We start from the raw sequence: 18,871 nt of genomic DNA on the forward strand, positions 1-18,871 counted from the left end.
TACTGTTGACTGAAGAATAAGGCAGGCACAAGAGTGGTGCATCAGGGAGGCTGGCCAGGAGCGCCGGCTCTAGGGATCCAGACCGGGAGACGACTCGGCTCTGCCAAGCCTCACTTTGTGTTGATGGTCAAGTTAATTAACCCCTCTGAGCCTCAGCTTCCCCCTGTGTACAATGGTGATAAGAGGCCTACTTCAAAGAGTTGTCACCTGGGTAAAGTGATAAAGCACATGTAAAATGCAACAAAATGCATTTTGTTATTTCTGAGTTGTATGGATTTGGCTGTTGTCTTTGAGTCTTTCTGTATTCTTTAATTCATGTACAATACGCATACACACACATACATATATTTAAAATAAAACTTTTTTAGAAGGAAGGAAGGAAGGAAGGAAGGAAGGAAGGAAGGAAGGAAGGATCATGTAGGGTGCAAACCTTGTCCATATCAGCCTCTGGATGAAGAAGCTACAGTCAACTCAGGCAATGGCTCTGACCCACTGACTTTTCTTCTGAATAGTAACTACTGTTCCTAAGCCCGGCACTCACAGAGATGGGTTCATTACACTGCTCCAACACTGTAAGACAGGTATTCTTGATATTTGCATCAATAGAAGAGTTAACCAAGGTATAGAAAAATGAGGGAATCCGTCAAGGCCACAGAGGCAGGATTCAAACCCAGCCTTGGGATTTTAAGGTCTGTACCCTGAACAACGACCTTGTGCTGGGTGTCAGCCAGCTTTGGGACTGGGGATACCCTCACATCACCCCTTTGTTGCCACCTTCAGGAAGGGCACAGGGACCCCCACTCTGGCTGGTTTCCTCTAGCAGTAATTTACTAATGGTGTAAATCAATCAGGGCCGTCCTGGCCTCTCTGAAGGTGGAGAAAGAGTAAGCCTTCCTGGGATGTGATCTCCTGAGGCCAGTGCCTCCAGAAGATTTATCTCAAGCACCGAGGGCTGCGTTGGCTCCTCTGGGTGCTGCTGGTAGATGGTGATGGCCAAAGGGGCAGGACGCACCCAGGACTCAGGGTTGGGGGCATGCTTTTCACTGCTGGCTCTGCCTCTAGTCAGTCGTATGGTTTGAGGATGCCCTCCCTTCCCTTGGGATCTGTGAAACAGGAAGGCTTCTAGGCCTCACTCCCATTCTCTAAGTGTCTCAACTTCTCAAATAAGAAGCTCAGCGTTAAAAATGGCATCCAGGAGCATTAAAAATAAATTCCAATTTTCTGTGGCAAAGGCTTGAGTTCTATCTCGTCACTCCACAGGCCTCCCAAGTCTGGTATTTTTATTTCCCTCAAAATAACCTTTTCAAAAGGCACCTGCAAACTACCACGGTGGCCTTTCTGTGGAGAGGACACTTTTATGTTCTGCAGGGAGTCACCATTAGCACACATTATGGCAGAGTTTAGACAGGCCCCTGAGAAGACCTAATGCCATGGGAAAGACACAGAGCAAGTGTCTAATCAAGGGACATCCCGGGACTCCAAGGCTCACAGAGACCCTTGGCCAGGGGAGGGTCTGTGACTCACCGGGAAACTCTTCAGAACTTTTTGATTATCACTCATGTGGATCACAAGGAGACTTTCATGGGTTCACTTGGATACTTTGGCCAAGAACCAATAAGAGAAAGAAACCCTGACTTTTAAAAGCACGTAATTTGTGTAAAATAATTCAGGTCTAAATCTGCCTAAGCCGGGGCTGCTATCACAAATTTCCACAAACTTGGTAGCTTAGACAGAACTTGATTCTCTTCATATATCAGATGTGCTCTGTGCTCGCCCCAATAGAGTGCTGGCAACAAATTCTTTTGAGGTTGACGAGACCAGGAAGGGGTAGAATTGCGGAGGCAGATAGTTTTGTGGGAAATGGAAGTAGAGTCAGGGTTCTTCAAAGAGAAGGAACTTTGCGGATCATCCAATCCAGGAATAGTAAAGGGTTTCCATTTCTGGTCTCAGCTCCAACTGATGGATTGGGAAGCAGCTTCTTGGGATGCCTGTGTTTCTGAGCCCAACTGGAAGAAGTGTTGTATCAGTTTCCTAAGGGCATTGTGACAAATGATCCCAAACGTGGTGCCTCAACACTGTAACATCCTACAGTTCTGGAGGCCAGGAACCTGAAATCAAGGTGCTGGCAGGGCCACGTGCCCACTGAAGATTCTATCCTTGCATCTTCCAGGCCCCGGCAGTGCCTGGCACTCTCTGGTTCTGGTGACATCACTGCAACCTTGGCCTCTGTCTTCACATGGCTCCTTCCCCTTGTGCCCCTCTGTGTAAATCTCCCTCTCCTTTCTCTTATAAAGACACCAGTCATTGGATTCAGTGTTCCCCCTAAATCTAGGATGGTATCATTTCAAGATCCTCAACTAATTTAAATTTACAAAGACCCTATTTCCAAATAAGGTCACACCCTGAGGTTCTGGGTAGACTCAAATCAACCCAGTACATATGCTGTGATGGTTTAGAAAGCCTGACGTGGGTTCAGGACTAGGCAGGGGGTAGAATCCTGCTTTCTATCTGCCATCCCCATCTAGCCCAAGGCTACAGCTTTACAGATGATGCAACTGAGGCCCAGAGAATAAAAGAGTCTTGACCAGTGTCATGTATCTGGAGACTGCCACAGGAGACAAGAATAAAGAAAGAAGATGGTAGGAGGTGGGGTGGGGGTGGGAGGGCAAGGGATAAAATTGCTGTTTAAATTGTGGGATAACTGATAATTGTATTTGACCATTGTCCAAAGAGGGTCTAGATGGGGCAAAAAATGATTGCCAGCCAATTACAGAGAAAATCTGGCAGCCTTGGAACAATCAGTACCATTCTGAGGATCAGTTTGCAGGAGACTGTTTGCCTTTTTTTGGCCAAAGGAATGAGAGCTCCTCTCAGTGGGCAAAAGCCTTTCCAGACTGGTCCCTGAAAGCATCGTGCGTACAGATGCCTGCTGGTTGCCATGGTGAATGATGCTGATCTGAAGAAATGAATAATGTGAGCGTTGGGGGCGACAGTGGGATTACTCAGACAGTGGCGAGAGAGACATCAAGGAGAGCCCAGAGCAGAGGAGGGGAGAAGGCTCCATTCCTTCAGCTTTGGTCCACTCTGTCTCTGCCTCTGCAGGCTGCGTTCTAACCAGATCCACCGCGAGCATCAGGTAAGGGACATAAATGACTCTTCTTGGAAATGGAAATGGCTTCTCCTTTCACACTCTGCTTGGAGGACGGCCAGGCAATGGTAATATGAATAGCTAAAAATAGGGGGAATTTAGAAACAGAAGCAGAGAAAGAAAAACAAATAAGGGAGACTGATTTGGTCTCCAAAGCTGAGGATGCTGCTATAGTGTCTTGCCAGAAAGCTCTTAAAAATGTCTGCTGTAGAGAACTCAGTCTGCAAAGACAGCCAGCAGCAGATGTGAGGCAAACAAGAGAGAAGAGTCATGACAAAAAAACGCGATTCCCTATCACCCCTGATGGAAGGGTTTTACAAAGGCCATAGCCTCTGTATTATAAGTAATGAATTAAGCTCTTTTCATTGTGGTCAGAAGTGTGTTTATAGGGATGTGTGGGGTGGAGTGGATGGGGGAGCTTATGAGAAAGGAGACTGATGAAGGGAGCTCAAATAGTCTCCTTGGCAATGACCTTCCCGGGAGGGATCTGAGCACACCTGTCTTGTCCCTTTCATTGCCTGTTTCTGGGATGAAATTTCCAACCAAACAGAAGGGAACTATTCCCCTTCCCGAGCATTTTAGTTCACTGTCATCCTTAGGGAAGAAAAACAAGGACTGAAAAATCACTCAATGCTCTGCATCTCTCTGCCCACCTCCTCTAGGAGAGTGGGCATGAAAATAGAGGGTCGGAGGGAGGCAGGGAAGACAGAAAGCAGCTTGTGATAGAAATCAGTTTGGCTTCATAGCCAATTCAGGTTAAAATCTGGTTGACGCGTTTTTACTAGGTCATTAATATCTAAAACGAAGGCTTCTGTATTTCACGTGAGACAGAAGGGGCAGAGAATAGGGCTGGGTAAGACCTGTACATGAACATACACAGGTTGAATGAATACAGCTGTCGCTGAATCATAGATCAGGGGCAATTCAGTGGAGGGGAAACACTATGTCTCTAACAGACAGAATTTAAGAGAAACCCCCAAATCTTGAAGATGGTGTTCTCTTACCAAAGCCGTAAGGCTGGGAATCTGAAGAGGGCTCATTTGATTTGTGGAAAAACAGCAACCAGGTCTGCGTACCAACACCTCATTTTGCGGTAACATCCTGTAACTAAACCCAGCAGCCTTGCATTTGGAAATCCAGCAATTACGGGGCTTTGAGTCTACTTATCAGCTGAGTGACCTCAGATTGCTCACCTATACAAAGGGGACCTAGCTCAGAGGGTGTGACATTTATTATGGCCTGTGAGCATGCAGCATGACACATACTAGATGTGACACAGCAACCACTCACTAACTGCTGGTGGTTAGTATCATCATCGATATTCACAGTACCAGAGATACTGAGCAGTAGCAATTATGCTGGTATTAGGAGCTGATTGTCTTGACCTACACAACTAATTTCCTGGGTATGTTTGCCTTTGGATAAACAAACAAAGAAATAAAACAGGAGCAGAGGCATTGGGGAGAAATCAGCTGCCAAGGAGTGATGACGCAAATCTCCTCTCTCACGGGCAACAGAGCTGGGAGGCTAAAATCGCAGTGGGCAGAATGTTCTAGATGACTGAGCTCACAGCACTTGCAGCAAAAGCAGAAGTTCCAGAAGGGATATTGTAGGTGATATAATTGTCTGACTTGGAGGTCGCAAACGTGTGGTGACTAATGTAGGGACGTTAATCGGGTTGTCTGATTTCTTTTATTGCCTCTCTTATTTTAAAGGGTTGGAAACAATGTTGTACCTAAAAGATCTCAGCCAGGGCAGGATGAGGCTGGGAGGATGTGAGTGCATCTTTTTCAGGCCTGAAGACCTCAGGCTTTGACATGAGACAGCCCTGATTTTGTTCTGTCATTTCTTAGCTATACCTTAGCTGAGTAACGTAACCTCTTGTCCTCCATTTCTTTGTAGAATAGGGACAATTATTAGTCTCCATCTTGAATGTGTAATATATGCTGGTATGATGATCATAAATACTTAAGCAAGGGGATGTCACTTTTCACTTTGATTCTGGTTCTAGAATCAGGATGAACATCGAGGTTGGGAACGTTTCTTATACAGGAGCCATCATTTCCTGGTCGTCCTCGGAGCCCTGTCTGGAGGACTATTACCATATTATGTATAGGCCCAACTGGAACAGCATCTTCTCCGGCTATCTTCGCTACAGCTTCCACCACGAGGAGAAAGTGCCTCGAACGATCAGTTCTGTGGTGCTGGAACACCTCGCCCCTTCCACTCTCTACTTCCTGTGCATCAGTTGCAAGAAGGCTGCCTTCCCTTATAGGCACTACTGCACCATGTTCCATACCCTGGATAAGAGTCCACTGGCTGCTGGGAGCTCCCTGGTGGACCCCCAAATTTCCCTTTGGGTGTTGATGGCCATTCTGCTGGCCTGCTTCACAGCCGTCTTAGCTTTTATCTGCCTCCAGTTCTGGTGTATCCGTTGCCATGAGCCTCGATGGTCTTACAGAGCCGGCCACATGGAGGAAGCCAATGGCTTGGTGAGATGGCCGGAGGAGGCCCCAGCTCTTGGTCAGAGAGAGGAAGACCTGCAGGGGCTCCCCCTGGTGGAAATGCCACGCAAGAACTCCGGAGCTGATGCAGAACCAGAAGCAGAAGCTGAAGACAACCAGGATGCAGCAGCTGACCAGGATGCCGACAATGAGGATGCCCCTGATGAGGGTGCCTTACTAGGAGGGGGTGGTGATCATCCCGCCATACTGCCTCGTTTTGGGGAGTGAGAGGTAGGGAGGAGGCAGCCTGCATCATGTAGCTTAAAGCCCTCTATACAGTAGTTCTTTTGTAAAAATGCGTCTCTAGGCTGCCCATTCGTCTCCCCTCAAATGTCAGTGCTCTTGTGGATCGCCTGGGTTGGATGGATGCCCCATGGCAAAGCTTCTCAAGCTGGAAAGCATACACCCCCACGGTATGTCAAAGAGAAATATGGCGTCTCTTAGGAGCGTCCATTTAGGGGAACCCAGTTAGGAATTTAAAATGTTATTTTAATATTAAAACAAACATGAATATATTATGGTAGAGAAAGCAAAATTTGCATGGCTTAAATAAAACACAATACTCTGAGGAAACTTTCGAGTTGATGGTGGGTTCTCTGGGTTATACTTCCAGTCAGCTGAGGCAGATGTCCAGTGTCCACTGCTGTTGGGGGGATTATTTTGGAAAGGCTGAGGAGCCTTGCCCTAGAGTGTTTTCCAGCTTTCAGGCTATCACATAACACCTCGTACCCCACCTTCATTTTGTTTAAACCACAGATTATCTCTACTGTTATTAACAATATTTTTCTTCTGACTCACTTTTCAAACTTAAACTTATTTTAAAAGATAGACTTCTATGACTCCATAAATGAAAAGCCAGCACCCTCCTTCTATACACAGAAGAGATATAAGAATAAACATAATGAAAACAACATAATATTAAGTTTGACTTAGATCCTGTTGCCTATTAAAGCCTCTGAGCTTAAGGTCTGCTCTCTTAGCTTTGATAAAAAGGGAGATTGGAGAGCAGAAGGTATTAAGACATACTAGCATCAACAGAAGTCTTTCTTCTTGTTATAATTACAAGGTTTGAAAGAGATTTGAAGTGGGAGGTGTTGTTCTTACTTTGTAATTCAGCGGTTTTCAATGACATGTCTGTGAACTACCCAAAATGCTGGCTATAATGTCCCTTGATTTGAGAAAGTTGCTTTGACCAGACTGGCCATCTTGGAGAGGACACCTGCACTGTCCCAGCATCATCCCAAGAGCCTCTAAGCCCACCCACCTGTAGGCCCAAGTGGTGGGAGCTCACTGGTTTGCCACACTTCCTGATCTAGGGGTCCCCGACCTTAGAGGAGTACCTTTTCTCATATATATTCAGTCAAGTTCTTCTTCTGAGTCCATCTGTGCTTACTTTTTAAAAAACGGGGTCAAAGGTGGCCATTTCTATTCCATCATGAAGAAAAATGTTGCCTTTGCTGCTGTTGGTTGACACATTTCACCCTGTCGGTGTCATTCTCCCCTTCACACCCGCAGGGTAAGAAATGGATCTCCTACACATACCACAGTGTCGTGAGACTTTGTGAACACTGCCCACTGTCCCTACCATGGGTGTGGAAATTCAAGAAGGGCAGAAATGACATCTGTTTTAATCTCTGATATATTCCCAGCATGCAGAATCTAGCCCAGTGTCTGGCCTATAGTGGGCGCTTAATAAATGTCTATTTAATGAATGGCAAAGGACTGAGGGTCTAGAACAGGGCACCATTTGGGAGGTCTAGTTAGGGTCAGGATGTGCATTGTGAACAAAGCAGTAAAGAGATGGGAGAAGACCTGTCTCTCAGCTCTAGCTCGAGGGATCTGAGATTTCCTTCAAACTCCACCTTCCCAATTGCTTCCTGTCTGCAAATCTCTTATCTTTATGGAACACAAAAAAATCCCAGAATTGCAAGATGATACGACAATGAATCGACTGAGAAACAGGAGGAGATGGGGTGAAGACAAGAAGCCCCACACACCTACTTCCCTGCTCACCTCTGTGACGTGCTCCCCAAACAATTCCCACCCAGGATCCAGCCCCCCCGGGTCTGCGTTCACCCCCGCGCTTGCTAGTTGTGCACAAATAAAGATGAATCTGCTTGCACTTGTTTCTCACTACTGCCTCTTTATCTCTACATCTTCTTACTTTTCTGATTCAGGAAACACTTTTCTGTTTGCTTTTGCTCACTAGCCCTCTTCGAAGTAGGACACAGGCAAGACTACTCACCTTGGATCCATACAGGTAATAAGGCTGGACGTTGGCGGGTTTATCTCTTTGTGGTTCTTGAGTAAAAGGAATGGCAGTTCGAACAAAACTAGCAGAAGAAAAGAGAGGGGAAGGGCGTTAACCAGGCCCAAAGAGTATTCTTCACGGGACACAGCCTCGCCAGAGCCCCTCCTGACCAGGTGCAACCACACTGTTTCTTAGGTGGTTGCCTATAAAGACACAACTCTTCTGACATGCTCCCATTCATTCCCCTAGTGTCTCCTTTCTATAGATGGGAAAACTGCAGCCCAGATTCCCAGGCTAGACTCTGGGTTTATGGCTCGCTTACAAGGACATAGGCAAGAAGTGACAATTGGCTGGGCCTGAAAACGGCCTTCTCTGGGGCTCTGATCCTTCCCTATCCACCCACTTTGGCTTCTTAAGAGCAGGGTTCCACAAACTCTGTGAAGGCCCAGATAGGAAACATTCTCAGCTTTACAAGCCAGATGGTCTCTGTCACCATTACTCAACTCTGCTGGTAGTGTGAAAGCACCCAAAAACAATTGTAGATGAATGAGCACGGCTGAGTTCCAGTAAAACTTTATGAATTTCAAATAATTTTCACTTGTCATCAAATTAGAATTCTTCTTTGGATTTTTTCCCCAACCATACAAAAATGTCAATAGTATTCTTTGCTCATGGGTTGTACAGAAACAGTTGGCAACAAGATGTGGTTTGTGGGCGATAGTCTGCAGATCTCTGCTCAAGAGGATTAAAAGTCCCAAATCTTTACAGAACTGGAAGTCTGTCTTGCTAAGTGTGTGGATTTAGGCTCATCTGTGGTTTCCTCCTAGACCCTTCTATTCATTCAACACATACTAATTTAATACTGGCTCTGAGCCAGGCCCTGAGAGTACTGAGAAGACCTGTAAACACATGCATATTTGTGTATCCTCATGGCCTTGTGTTTTCTTAAGAAAGAAAGAGTGTGTGTGTACGTGTCAGTGCGGGTGGGGCAGAAGGAGAGGGGGAGAGAGAATCCCAAGCAGGCTCCATGCCCATGTGGAGCCAAATGTGGGGCTTCTTCTCATGACTATGAGATCATGACCTGAGCCGAAATCAAGAGTCAGACGCTTAACCGACTAAGCCAGCCAGGTGCCCCTCACGTACTTGCGTTGTGCGTGAATACATCTCACCTCTTCTGTCAGGTTTTGAGCCTCTGTGGAGATGAGGGATTAGGTCTATGTCCTCACCTCGGTGCCCGACCCAGGGCTGTGTGCACCTTGCAGGAGACACGCAGCACTTCGTCATGCACATGTATGCCTGTTTTGCATGAATGTGTTCATGCATGTGGATGTCCTCATAAAGGTACCATCTGATCATAAAGCACCATGCGGGATCCTATGTTGGCCTATGGAGTAGTGCACGGCCTGGTTCCTGCTTCTTCCTGGGTCCTGCACTATCTTTCAAGGCACCATTCCCCATCCCATCTGTTCCACCCTCACCAGGCTCTCTAGGTTCCTTGGAGACTTTGTCTGAAATATTCTTCTCCTGTCTTTTCATCTTATTTATTCCTACTCATCCTTCACATCTCTTCTCAAGCATTACTTCCTCAGAGGAGGAAGCCTCTCTAGAGGTTCCCATCACTTCCCAGACTGGATTAGGTGGTGCTATTTTCTCTCTCATGACTGGGGGCTTCTTTTCCATCTCCAAGTTTATTGTTTCTAACAGTACATCTATTGTGTGATTGTTGGATCACCTGCATCCTCCTCTAGCCTGGAGGCTCTCAGAGGCAGGAAGGTGTCTGCTTGGTCACCATGGCATCCCCACCTGCAGCACAAGAGGGACTCCAAAAGATGCCTGTTGCAGGAAGGAACTGTTTCCCCCACCCTCAGCCCACCCCAGCCCCCTTGGCCCAGGGAGTCCCTTACCGGTTGGTGGACCCATTGTAGCAGTAGTTGGGGAGGAAGTCGAAGTTCAGCTCCCAGAAGACGTGCAGGGTGATGCGGCCATAGGGGGCAGACACATTGTGATTGGCCTCCCGGAACATGGCGTCAAAGCTGTCCAGGGTCATGTGCTTACACAGCAGCCGGTGCGTGAGCCGGTTGATCTCCAGCAGCCACTCCAACTCCTGCCAGAGAGAGCCCATGGCTGCTGAGGACATACACGTATCCTCTACACGTGCACCACTTTATCTTATGGATTCCTTTCAAGCGGGGGAGAGCCTCTCAGACAACCTCCCAGCTGCTGACGTGGAGACTAGGATCCCACAGTGACATGGGACAACACGCTCTTCTTTGGAGGAGGGACTGCCAGACTGTGCTGAGGGAAGCTGCATGCCTGCTCTGGGAAGGGGACCACAGACCAGGTTCAAGTCCCCTGTCTGTACGTCCCTTGCTTGGAAAGCATGCCTGCTTGCTTTCCAGTTCCCATATTGGTGAGGGAAAAGTTCCCCTCTCAGTGTTGCAAGTCAACAAAAGGAAAGGTCTGACTGGCTGTCACCAGAGAATCTATCTCTGCCCTGCAGAAAGCAATCATGAGTTACCACTCGCTAAGTACTTACAATTAGGTCAGACCATGTGAAGCTACTGGTCTTTTATTAAATACTATTGAGTATTAGTAGTTTCATATGGTTCAGTTTAATATATGCCAAACAGTATCCTAAGCACTTTATGTGTGTTGACTCATTTAATGCTCAAAAAACCCTGTATGGTTACCATTATGGTTTTCTTTATGCACAGAGAAACTGAGGTTTTGAGAAGTTAAATAGCTTGACTCCAAATCCAGGAAGTTGGGCTCCAAAGTCCATATTCTTAACCACTGTATATGATAGAAATTTAAAAAAATAGCTGGGGGCAGAATGCCCCCTCCTTTGGGTTCCTCTTGTGTCTCTCAGTCACAGGGTTGGTTTCATGTTGGTGAAGGTACAGCTGAAAGCCATGAACCAAGGGCCCATGTGATTGCTTGGAACCCTACCTTCAAGCAGAGAATGGGAGCAAAGTGGACAATATGCAGATACAACAGGTCACTGCATTTGTTGGCAAGTAAAAGGAGAGTGGACCCCTTTGGGTTGGCTTGGTCCCTTGTGCTGCTGTCAAAAAGAATCAAAGCACAATCTTATGCAGAGAGAAGGCATCCTTTTTTTTGATGCTCTAGGACACTCCCATATTGCTGTGGTGAAGTGCTTTTCTGAGATCCTCCTGTTTCATAGAGGGGACAAATGAGGCTCAGAGGGTGAAGTAATTTGCCCGGGGTCACACAGGGAATATAGAACATGGTTTAGTAGGTGATCCCAGGTCTTCTGACGTCAAATCACATGTTTAGGCTCCTATGATGTAGCTTCCTGGAGTAAAGAAGCAGTTTGCCAAGAAAGCCCTTTGAAAAGTAACAATGGTGGGGCGCCTGGGTGGCTCAGTCAGTTAAGCGGCCGGCTTCAGCTCAGGTCATGATCTCACGGTCCGTGAGTTCGAGCCCCGCGTCGGACTCTGTGCTGACAGCTCAGAGCCTGGAGCCTGTTTCAGATTCTGTGTCTCCCTCTCTCTGACCCTCTCCCATTCATGCTCTCTCTCTGTCTCAAAAATAAATAAACGTTAAAAAAAAAATTAAAAAAAAAAAAAGAAAAGTAACAATGGTTAAAGTAAAGACGTTTTACAATATAAAAATTCAATGAACACTGGCAAGGGCAGTTCACCAGTGTGGCCAAGAAGTGGCACAGCCAGAGGGCCAGCCTTACTGGTTGGGATGTGGAGTTCAGGTGTTTATGGTCACAGGCTGCAGCCCCATATCAGGGAATCAATTTTATTTTCATCAGCCACAAGACCTCCCTAATGCTGGTTGGGGTTCAGAGTGTGGTCAGGTAGAGGCCCCAGACTATGCTTAGAATCTGAGAGATTTGCCTTTCTGAAACTCAGATTCTAGGGCTCTAAATTGGGGGTGTAGAACTGCATCAAAGCTTGCAAACCTAAATGGCTATAGAGGCCAGACAGCTCAGGCAAGAGAGACAGGCAGGAGCAGGGGGGGATTCCTGGGGCTGGGTCTCTGTGGCAAAACGTCTGTCCAGATAAGGGTGAAGCCGCCGCTTAACTCCATACAGGTATTACCTCTTCAGAATGGGCTCAGTGATGACAGATCCCAGGGTCTTTCAAAAGAAGGGCAAAATCTGGATTTTAGTTCTGGAATGGCAACTGGAAGAATATGTTTCCAGTCACTGTGCACCGTGAAGCAAATGAAGGGAAGAAAGAGAAAATCACCTCTCTGCTTCTGTTAGGGCCTAGCCAGCTGGACTATTATTTTTGTTCCAATTCACTTAGAATGGGTAAAATAAAATAAAATAAAATAAAATAAAATAACATAAAAGGAGTAAATGCTAATGATTTTATTTCCGAGCTCACTGAGTCCCTTGGTACACTGAGGTACTGTGTTACTAGGCAGACAACTGCAAATAAAAAACCAGGGAACAATTTCTGTTCTAATGCTCTGCGATTTCAAGAGCCTCACAAATGTGTATCAGTGTTTACAAGGGAGACCAACGGAGGGAGTTCTTAGCTCTGCTGATGGGGGGGGGGGCTCCTAGAAATGTAGATCTACTTCTTCCATCATGCAACCGCACCGAGGTTTTTGTTATATAGTTCAAACTGTTTTGGCATCAGCTATGTTCTTCTGGCCTTTAAATCATAGGAGGGCACCTGCCTCTGGGATGCAGAACCCAGTGCATCAAGGCACAGAAGGTTTACAAGGCCATGTGGGTGGCTCAGGTGCCTTCTGAGAAGGTCTGAATTTTCTATAGTCAAGCCAGTTTACTGAGAGCAACACAGAGCAGCAGAACTGAAGAAATAAAACACTTCATGGGACAACTTCTGTGAAAGAGTAGAAAGAGCTCTTTGCTGGGAACCAGAAAAACTGAGTGTCAGCCATATTGGACCGCTGACCTGCTCTGTGACCCCAGGTAGGCGAGAAGAACAGGGGTCTCAAAGTCAGGTGCAGCAAGGCATGGAAGGTCATACACAGGAATGAAGTGCACCAGTGGGGCTCGGGGCAAGCTAAAGAGAGCACAACCCGCCTGATGGGATCGTCTAGTCATTTCTAGACAATTGTTGCCATCTGGAAAGGCTGGTGTGATGTTGCCAGAGCTTCTGCAGTTTTATTCAAATTCTTCCAAATGTTAAATGTTGGCTCAAAATTTCAAATGTGCTCTATAGCCTAAACAAAACACAGCCTGCAAGCTGCCAGCCCTCCAATTCAGCATCAGAGCTCTCCCAGAATCTATTTGCTCAGCTGTGTAGGATGAGGACAACTGGCTTGAGAAATCCCTGCCACCCTCCCAGCTTGGCATCAAGCCGCCTTCTGATCTCAGAGTGGAGTTTCTAAGGTGGAGGGAAGGGCTGAAGGGAGCACATTCCTCAGTTTGTTTCTCAGAAGAGGCAGAAGCTTCTGAGCCAAGGCCAATGAGGGCCTCCCGACCCCACAGGAGAGAGCATCCCTGGGGTCTCCTCTTCCTGGGCTTCACAGGAAGTGGTTACTCTCCTGGGGGCTGCCCTCACCTGATAAACACCAGCTTTCACTGCTTGTTTTGATTTTGTTCCCAGCTAAAAGAACATTCAGTGCCTTTCAAGGAGTGGGAAGAGGCTATGGACACCCACCAACACCTCAAAACAGATTTTTCATGAGATAGGCTCATTCATTACTGGACAACAAGAAGATACAGATAAACAACAAAGATGAAAACAAAAATCCCACCACTTGGAGATAATCACTGCTAACATTTTGGCATAAACAAAGAATAATCTCCTCCTTCCTTCCTTCCTTCCTTCCTTCCCTTTCTTTCTCTTTCTCCCTCCCTCCCTTTTCTTTTTCTTTTTCTTTTTCTTTTTCTTTTTCTTTTTCTTTTTTTTTCTTTTCTTTTCCTTTTCTTTTCTTTCTTTCTTTCTTTCTTTCTTTCTTTCTTTCTTTCTTTCTCCTTCCTTCCTTCCTTCCTTCCTTTTTTCTTTCTTTCCTTTCGTAAAATCCATTTCTTAAGATAGATCTCCCAGAAGAACATACGCTATATTATAATCTCTTAAAGTCACTGACCCAGGGCTTAGGTGAGCATTTAAGGGGCAAGTCCTCTTAAGAAATGCTACTGAAAATTCACTCTGAGAATGTTTCATTGTTAGCCCCAAATTTCTATGCTCCTCTCTTCTTTTTTTTTTTTTTATAGAAGTTATAATTTATTAAGTGCAAAGTACTATGCAAAGCTCTTCCAGGCTGTAAAGAGTCATCCTTATAAAAATGCTATACTGTGAATTCTAATATTCCTCCATCATGAGATGGGGAAACAGGCTGGTAGAAGTGAAGTAACTTGCCAAGACTGCCCAGCTAGTATGTGGCAGGGCCAGGACTGGGACCCTAGCTAGGTCTTTCTGACTCTAGACCCTCATTCCTAGTCACCGTTTTTTGTTGTTGTTGTTGTTGTTATTGTTTTTTTTGTTTTTAACCACTTTGTCCACCTAAGAAAGCAAATTTTATTTTGAAATAATTTTAGACTTTCAGGAAAGTTGTGAAAAAGCAGAGCTCCTGTGTATCCTTGACCCAATTTCCTCATGTTAACATCTTACCTAATCATAATTATCAAAAGTAGGAAATAAACATTGGTCCAATTCTATTAACTAAATGACACCACTTATTCAGATTTCATCAGATTCTTCACGAGGGTCCTTTTGTTTGTTCTAGGATTCAATTCAGAATCTCACATTGCATTTAATTGTCATATCTCCTTAGTCTTTTTCAATCACTAACATTTTCTAATCTCAGTCTTGTATGATCTGGATGCTTTTGAAAAGTATTGTTCACTTTTTTTTTTAATGCTATTTGATTGGAATTTATCTGATATTTTCTCATGATTAGGTTGAGAACATGCATTTTGGCAAGAATACCACAGAAGAATACATAACGGGGGATACATGAATATCTGTTAATACTGGTGATGTTAATCTTTGATGCTTGGTTAAGATGGTATCTGCCAAGTTTCCCCAGTGTACAGTTATTATTCTTCCCTTTGGAGTTAATAAATATTTTGAAGAAGATAATGTGTGCAAGAATCCTGCTTCTTCATTTTTTTTAATTTTCAAGTAATTTTTAAAATTATAGTAAAACATATAACATAAAACTTACCATCTTAAGCATTTTTAAAAAATGTTTATTTACTTATTTTGAGAGATAGAACGCAGGTGGAGGGGCAGAGGGAGAGACAGAATCCCAAGCAGGCTCCACACTGCCAGTGTAGAGCCTGACACAGGGCTTGAACTCATGAACCTGTGAGATTATGACCTGGGCAGAGACTAAGAGTCAGATGCCAAATGGACTGAGCCACCCAGGTGCCCCCACTTTAACGTTTTTAAGTGTATAGCTCTGTGGCATTAAGTACCTTCACATTATTTTGCAACCATCACCACCATCTGTCTCCAGAACTAATTTTCCTCAACCAAAACTCTGTACCCATTAAACACCAATTTCCTAGTTCCCAGTAATAAAACTCCCACTTTCTGTCTCTATGAATTTTACTACTCTAGGGACCTCATAATAAGAGGAATCACAAAATATTCTTCTCAAAGCTCTGCCACTAATTTCAGCATTCTTTGCTGGATTTTGCTCACAACAATTGTCACCATGGTGCTTTAATGGTGATTTTTTATTTCTCTCATTCCTTCCACTCATCTGCTTTTGAAAGCATTAAAGTCCTCCTTTGATTCACTTCAGGACTGGTCAATCAAGTTTATTCTAATTCCTGGAGAAGAAGAGTCAGCAGAGAGTAGCTCAAATTACTGGTTTTTTTTTTAAATTTTTTTTTTTTAACGTTTATTTATTTTTGGGACAGAGAGAGACAGAGCATGAATGGGGGAGGGGCAGAGAGAGAGGGAGACACAGAATTGGAAACAGGCTCCAGGCTCTGAGCCATCAGCCCAGAGCCTGACGCGGGGCTCGAACTCACGGACCGCGAGATCGTGACCTGGCTGAAGTCGGACGCTTAACCGACTGCACCACCCAGGCGCCCCTTAAATTACTGTTTAATAGAAGAAAGTAGGCCTGTCCCATGCTTGTGCATCAGGACCAACTACATAGTATGCAGGTCCCAGTGCAAAATGGAAAAGTGGGACCCTTGTTAAAAAAATTATTAAGAATTTCAAGATGGCAACAGCAGAGCTTTAAAAAACCAAGCACAGAGCCCTTCTGGGACCAATACTACTGCACACCCATGACACCCTCACTGTTGTGCAACCTTCCCTAGCTCTCAGAACCACCCCCCTACTTTCTTGATTCTGTAGTAGCCCAAAGGAAAAGCAGCTGTGCCCCAGCATTGGTCATCTCAGAGATCTCAAGGCAATCAGGAGGGTAAGGTGACTCTCATTCATTTCTTGCTCTATTCATTTGGGAAAGAGACTCACTGCTTCTCTTTAACTAGCTCAGTACTAGGTTAACAACACTTGTAGCTAGGCTTCAAGTCTAAGGAATCCCAGACCAGAACTCCCATGGGCCCCCTGTCCCTTACCACGATGGAAGTCAGGTCCTCACTCTCAAAACGGCTGATGGCCTGGTCCAAGGATTTATACATGGCAGCAGAGATACGCTGGGTAATGAGTCTGTTTAAGTCAATTGATCTACCCAACAACTGCATGGAAGAGACAGAGAGAAAAGTTACTTAAGGTTCTCACAGGCACATGACCACTAAATGCAATGCACTGATAGAAAATTGGATTGAAAGCATAAAGGACATTACTAGGACAAATGGGGACTCTATGCAAAAAAGAGTATTGTCAAATTTCCTGAGTATGATAATTCTATTTTGATTATGAGACAATGTCTTCATTCTTTGGAGATACATGCTGAGGTATTCATGAGTGAAGTGTCATCACTCTCTCAAATGGCTAAGAAGAGTACATATATTTAAAGGAAGTCAGAGAAAGCCTCTTGAAAGCAGTTTTGCTGAATGGTCATGTATATTTAAACATACATATATTAATGTTATATATAAATATATATTTTTATAAATTATATATACTATATATTTATATATTATATATACTTATTTCCTATTTATAGATTATATATTTATTTACTATTTATATACTACTCACTATATATACACCGTATTTATAGTATACATATCATACACTATTCACATATTTGTATACTATTTATCTGCACTTTTTATATCTGTATGTGTGTGTGTATGTGTGTGTGTGTATATATACATATATACATATATGTATATATACACACACATACATATGTATATACACAAACACATATATTCATATATTTCACTTTGGTAGGTGCCTAAGAATTATTCTTAACCATTTCATTTCTTTTACTGTATTTGTGAGAGAGAAAAAATAAGTATATAAGAGAAAGTGAAGCAAATGTGGTACAACATTAATAATCATGGATCTGCCTACAGAGTATATATATGTTCATGGTGTTATTCTTTCAACTTTCCTGTCAATTTGAAATATAAACAGTGGAGCGAAAATGTGATTCATTCATACTGTAGGAAAAGGCTCAGGACAGGCTCTGGCATCCCATGCAACGCTGGCCTCCTACATTTAGCCCTGAGGTTCTTCCTGCGTCTGTCCTGTGTGCCCTTATGGGGACGAGTGTAGAAGCACGAGAATGAAGGGCTGATTACAGCATGGAAAACAGAACTTAGGATAATTTCCATCAGGGCACACACATGGGGATTATTGCAGATGCTATGCGAACAGCAATAAACAATTACTGAGTGCCTGCTGTGTGCACTGCACTTTACTAGGTGCCCAAGGATTATTCTTAACTTTTTAAAATTTAATTCTTAACTATTTTATTTTTTTCGATTTCCCTTTTGGGAGATTTTCTACCAACTAAGACCCCTTACAGCCATCATGTGCACATAAAAGCCCTCAGTATTTAATGTCCTGTGGCTAATTCTGACTGCAAGAGTAACTAATAGCTGTAATTTCCTGAGAGGTTGAAGGAAAAGCATTGAGCTCCTGCTGTTGACAGAAGTGAAGCTCGTTCTTTTTTCTCTCATAATTCTGTTTTGCTTTGATTTCTCAGAGCAGTGAAAATGTCCAGGGTTTCCAGGGTAACCCTTTCCTCTCCACCAGGGGTACTTCTCAGCCATGGCCCTTCACCTGGGTCTACTCCACAAACACCGTGGCCCACGTACCAAGCACACAAAGGTCATGGCCTAGAGGCCGTTTCACCGCTGCGTGGCTGACATCAGGGCTTAGGAGTTGGGTGGCTGGAGCATCTTGTATTTTGCCTGCCTGGCTCATGTTAACATTTTAAAGCAGGGAGATGCTTCTGAGCTCCTGGCAGCATTTCCTCTACATTTGCAGTCAAATGTTAACAGAAACCAACCTCACAAGACCAAACTGTGATTTCTAGTATGGGTTTGGCTGACACAATTTATTTTAAGCATGAAGTAGCCTGCCTTCCCTTAGACCAGCATTTGCCCATTTCTGAGCGGCAGTCCTGATGGAAAGAAGTGAGCCACAGCTTATGACAAGAAGACTAAGACTCTGCTGGCTACTATGCCACAGAAATGTCCTAGGGGCAGAATGAGAAGCCTAGAACTTGAACCACGCGATGCCAATGCCTCTTCGTTATTTGCACGATTCTGTGGCTGTGCTATGCCCACCACGGTCAGAAACCCACATGGGCAGTATGCAGGGTGGAGAGTGTTTAGTCCTGATCTCTGATCTCCCCACTAACTTCATAGCTACTCTCTAACCTGTCCCACCTCTGCTCCGGCTTTCTACACCATACCTGGACATGTCTCTGTTTCAGCAGCGTTTCATAGCGGTTGGACGGCGGGTATGGAATGATGACTCCATAATTCTTACACTCGGCCCTAAAACGTTTATCCAACAGGACACTGAAGGGATAAAAGTTGAATAAGGCCAGTAAACATGATGGTGAGTGATTTCCAATCACCCAGCCACATCTGTTTCAGACCGTAGGATCTACTCATGAAGCATT

General features: G+C 44.7%; 2 protein-coding genes across 8 annotated transcripts in view; one reads left to right on the forward strand and one right to left on the reverse strand.

Moving 5' to 3' along the window:
• Window positions 1–18,871, reverse strand: part of CYFIP2 (cytoplasmic FMR1 interacting protein 2) — a 130,182-nt gene that overhangs the window by 47,057 nt on the left and 64,254 nt on the right. For all 7 annotated transcript variants that reach the window (XM_047853043.1, XM_047852957.1, XM_047853128.1 and 4 more), the window contains 4 exons: window positions 18,659–18,767; window positions 16,401–16,520; window positions 9,808–10,007; window positions 7,898–7,985 (listed from right to left, as the gene is read on the reverse strand). In XM_047853043.1, the coding sequence (XP_047708999.1) occupies window positions 7,898–7,985; window positions 9,808–10,007; window positions 16,401–16,520; window positions 18,659–18,767 (517 nt within the window). The remainder of the gene's footprint in view (window positions 1–7,897; window positions 7,986–9,807; window positions 10,008–16,400; window positions 16,521–18,658; window positions 18,768–18,871) is intronic.
• FNDC9 (fibronectin type III domain containing 9) lies at window positions 5,167–7,884 on the forward strand. Its single transcript, XM_047853484.1, has one exon. It carries the CDS (start codon window positions 5,167–5,169, stop codon window positions 5,878–5,880), a length of 714 nt encoding a protein of 237 aa, XP_047709440.1. The 3' UTR covers window positions 5,881–7,884.

The sequence above is a fragment of the Prionailurus viverrinus genome, chromosome A1 (assembly GCF_022837055.1).
Source record: "Prionailurus viverrinus isolate Anna chromosome A1, UM_Priviv_1.0, whole genome shotgun sequence".
In the NCBI taxonomy this organism is placed as follows: Eukaryota; Metazoa; Chordata; class Mammalia; order Carnivora; family Felidae; genus Prionailurus; species Prionailurus viverrinus.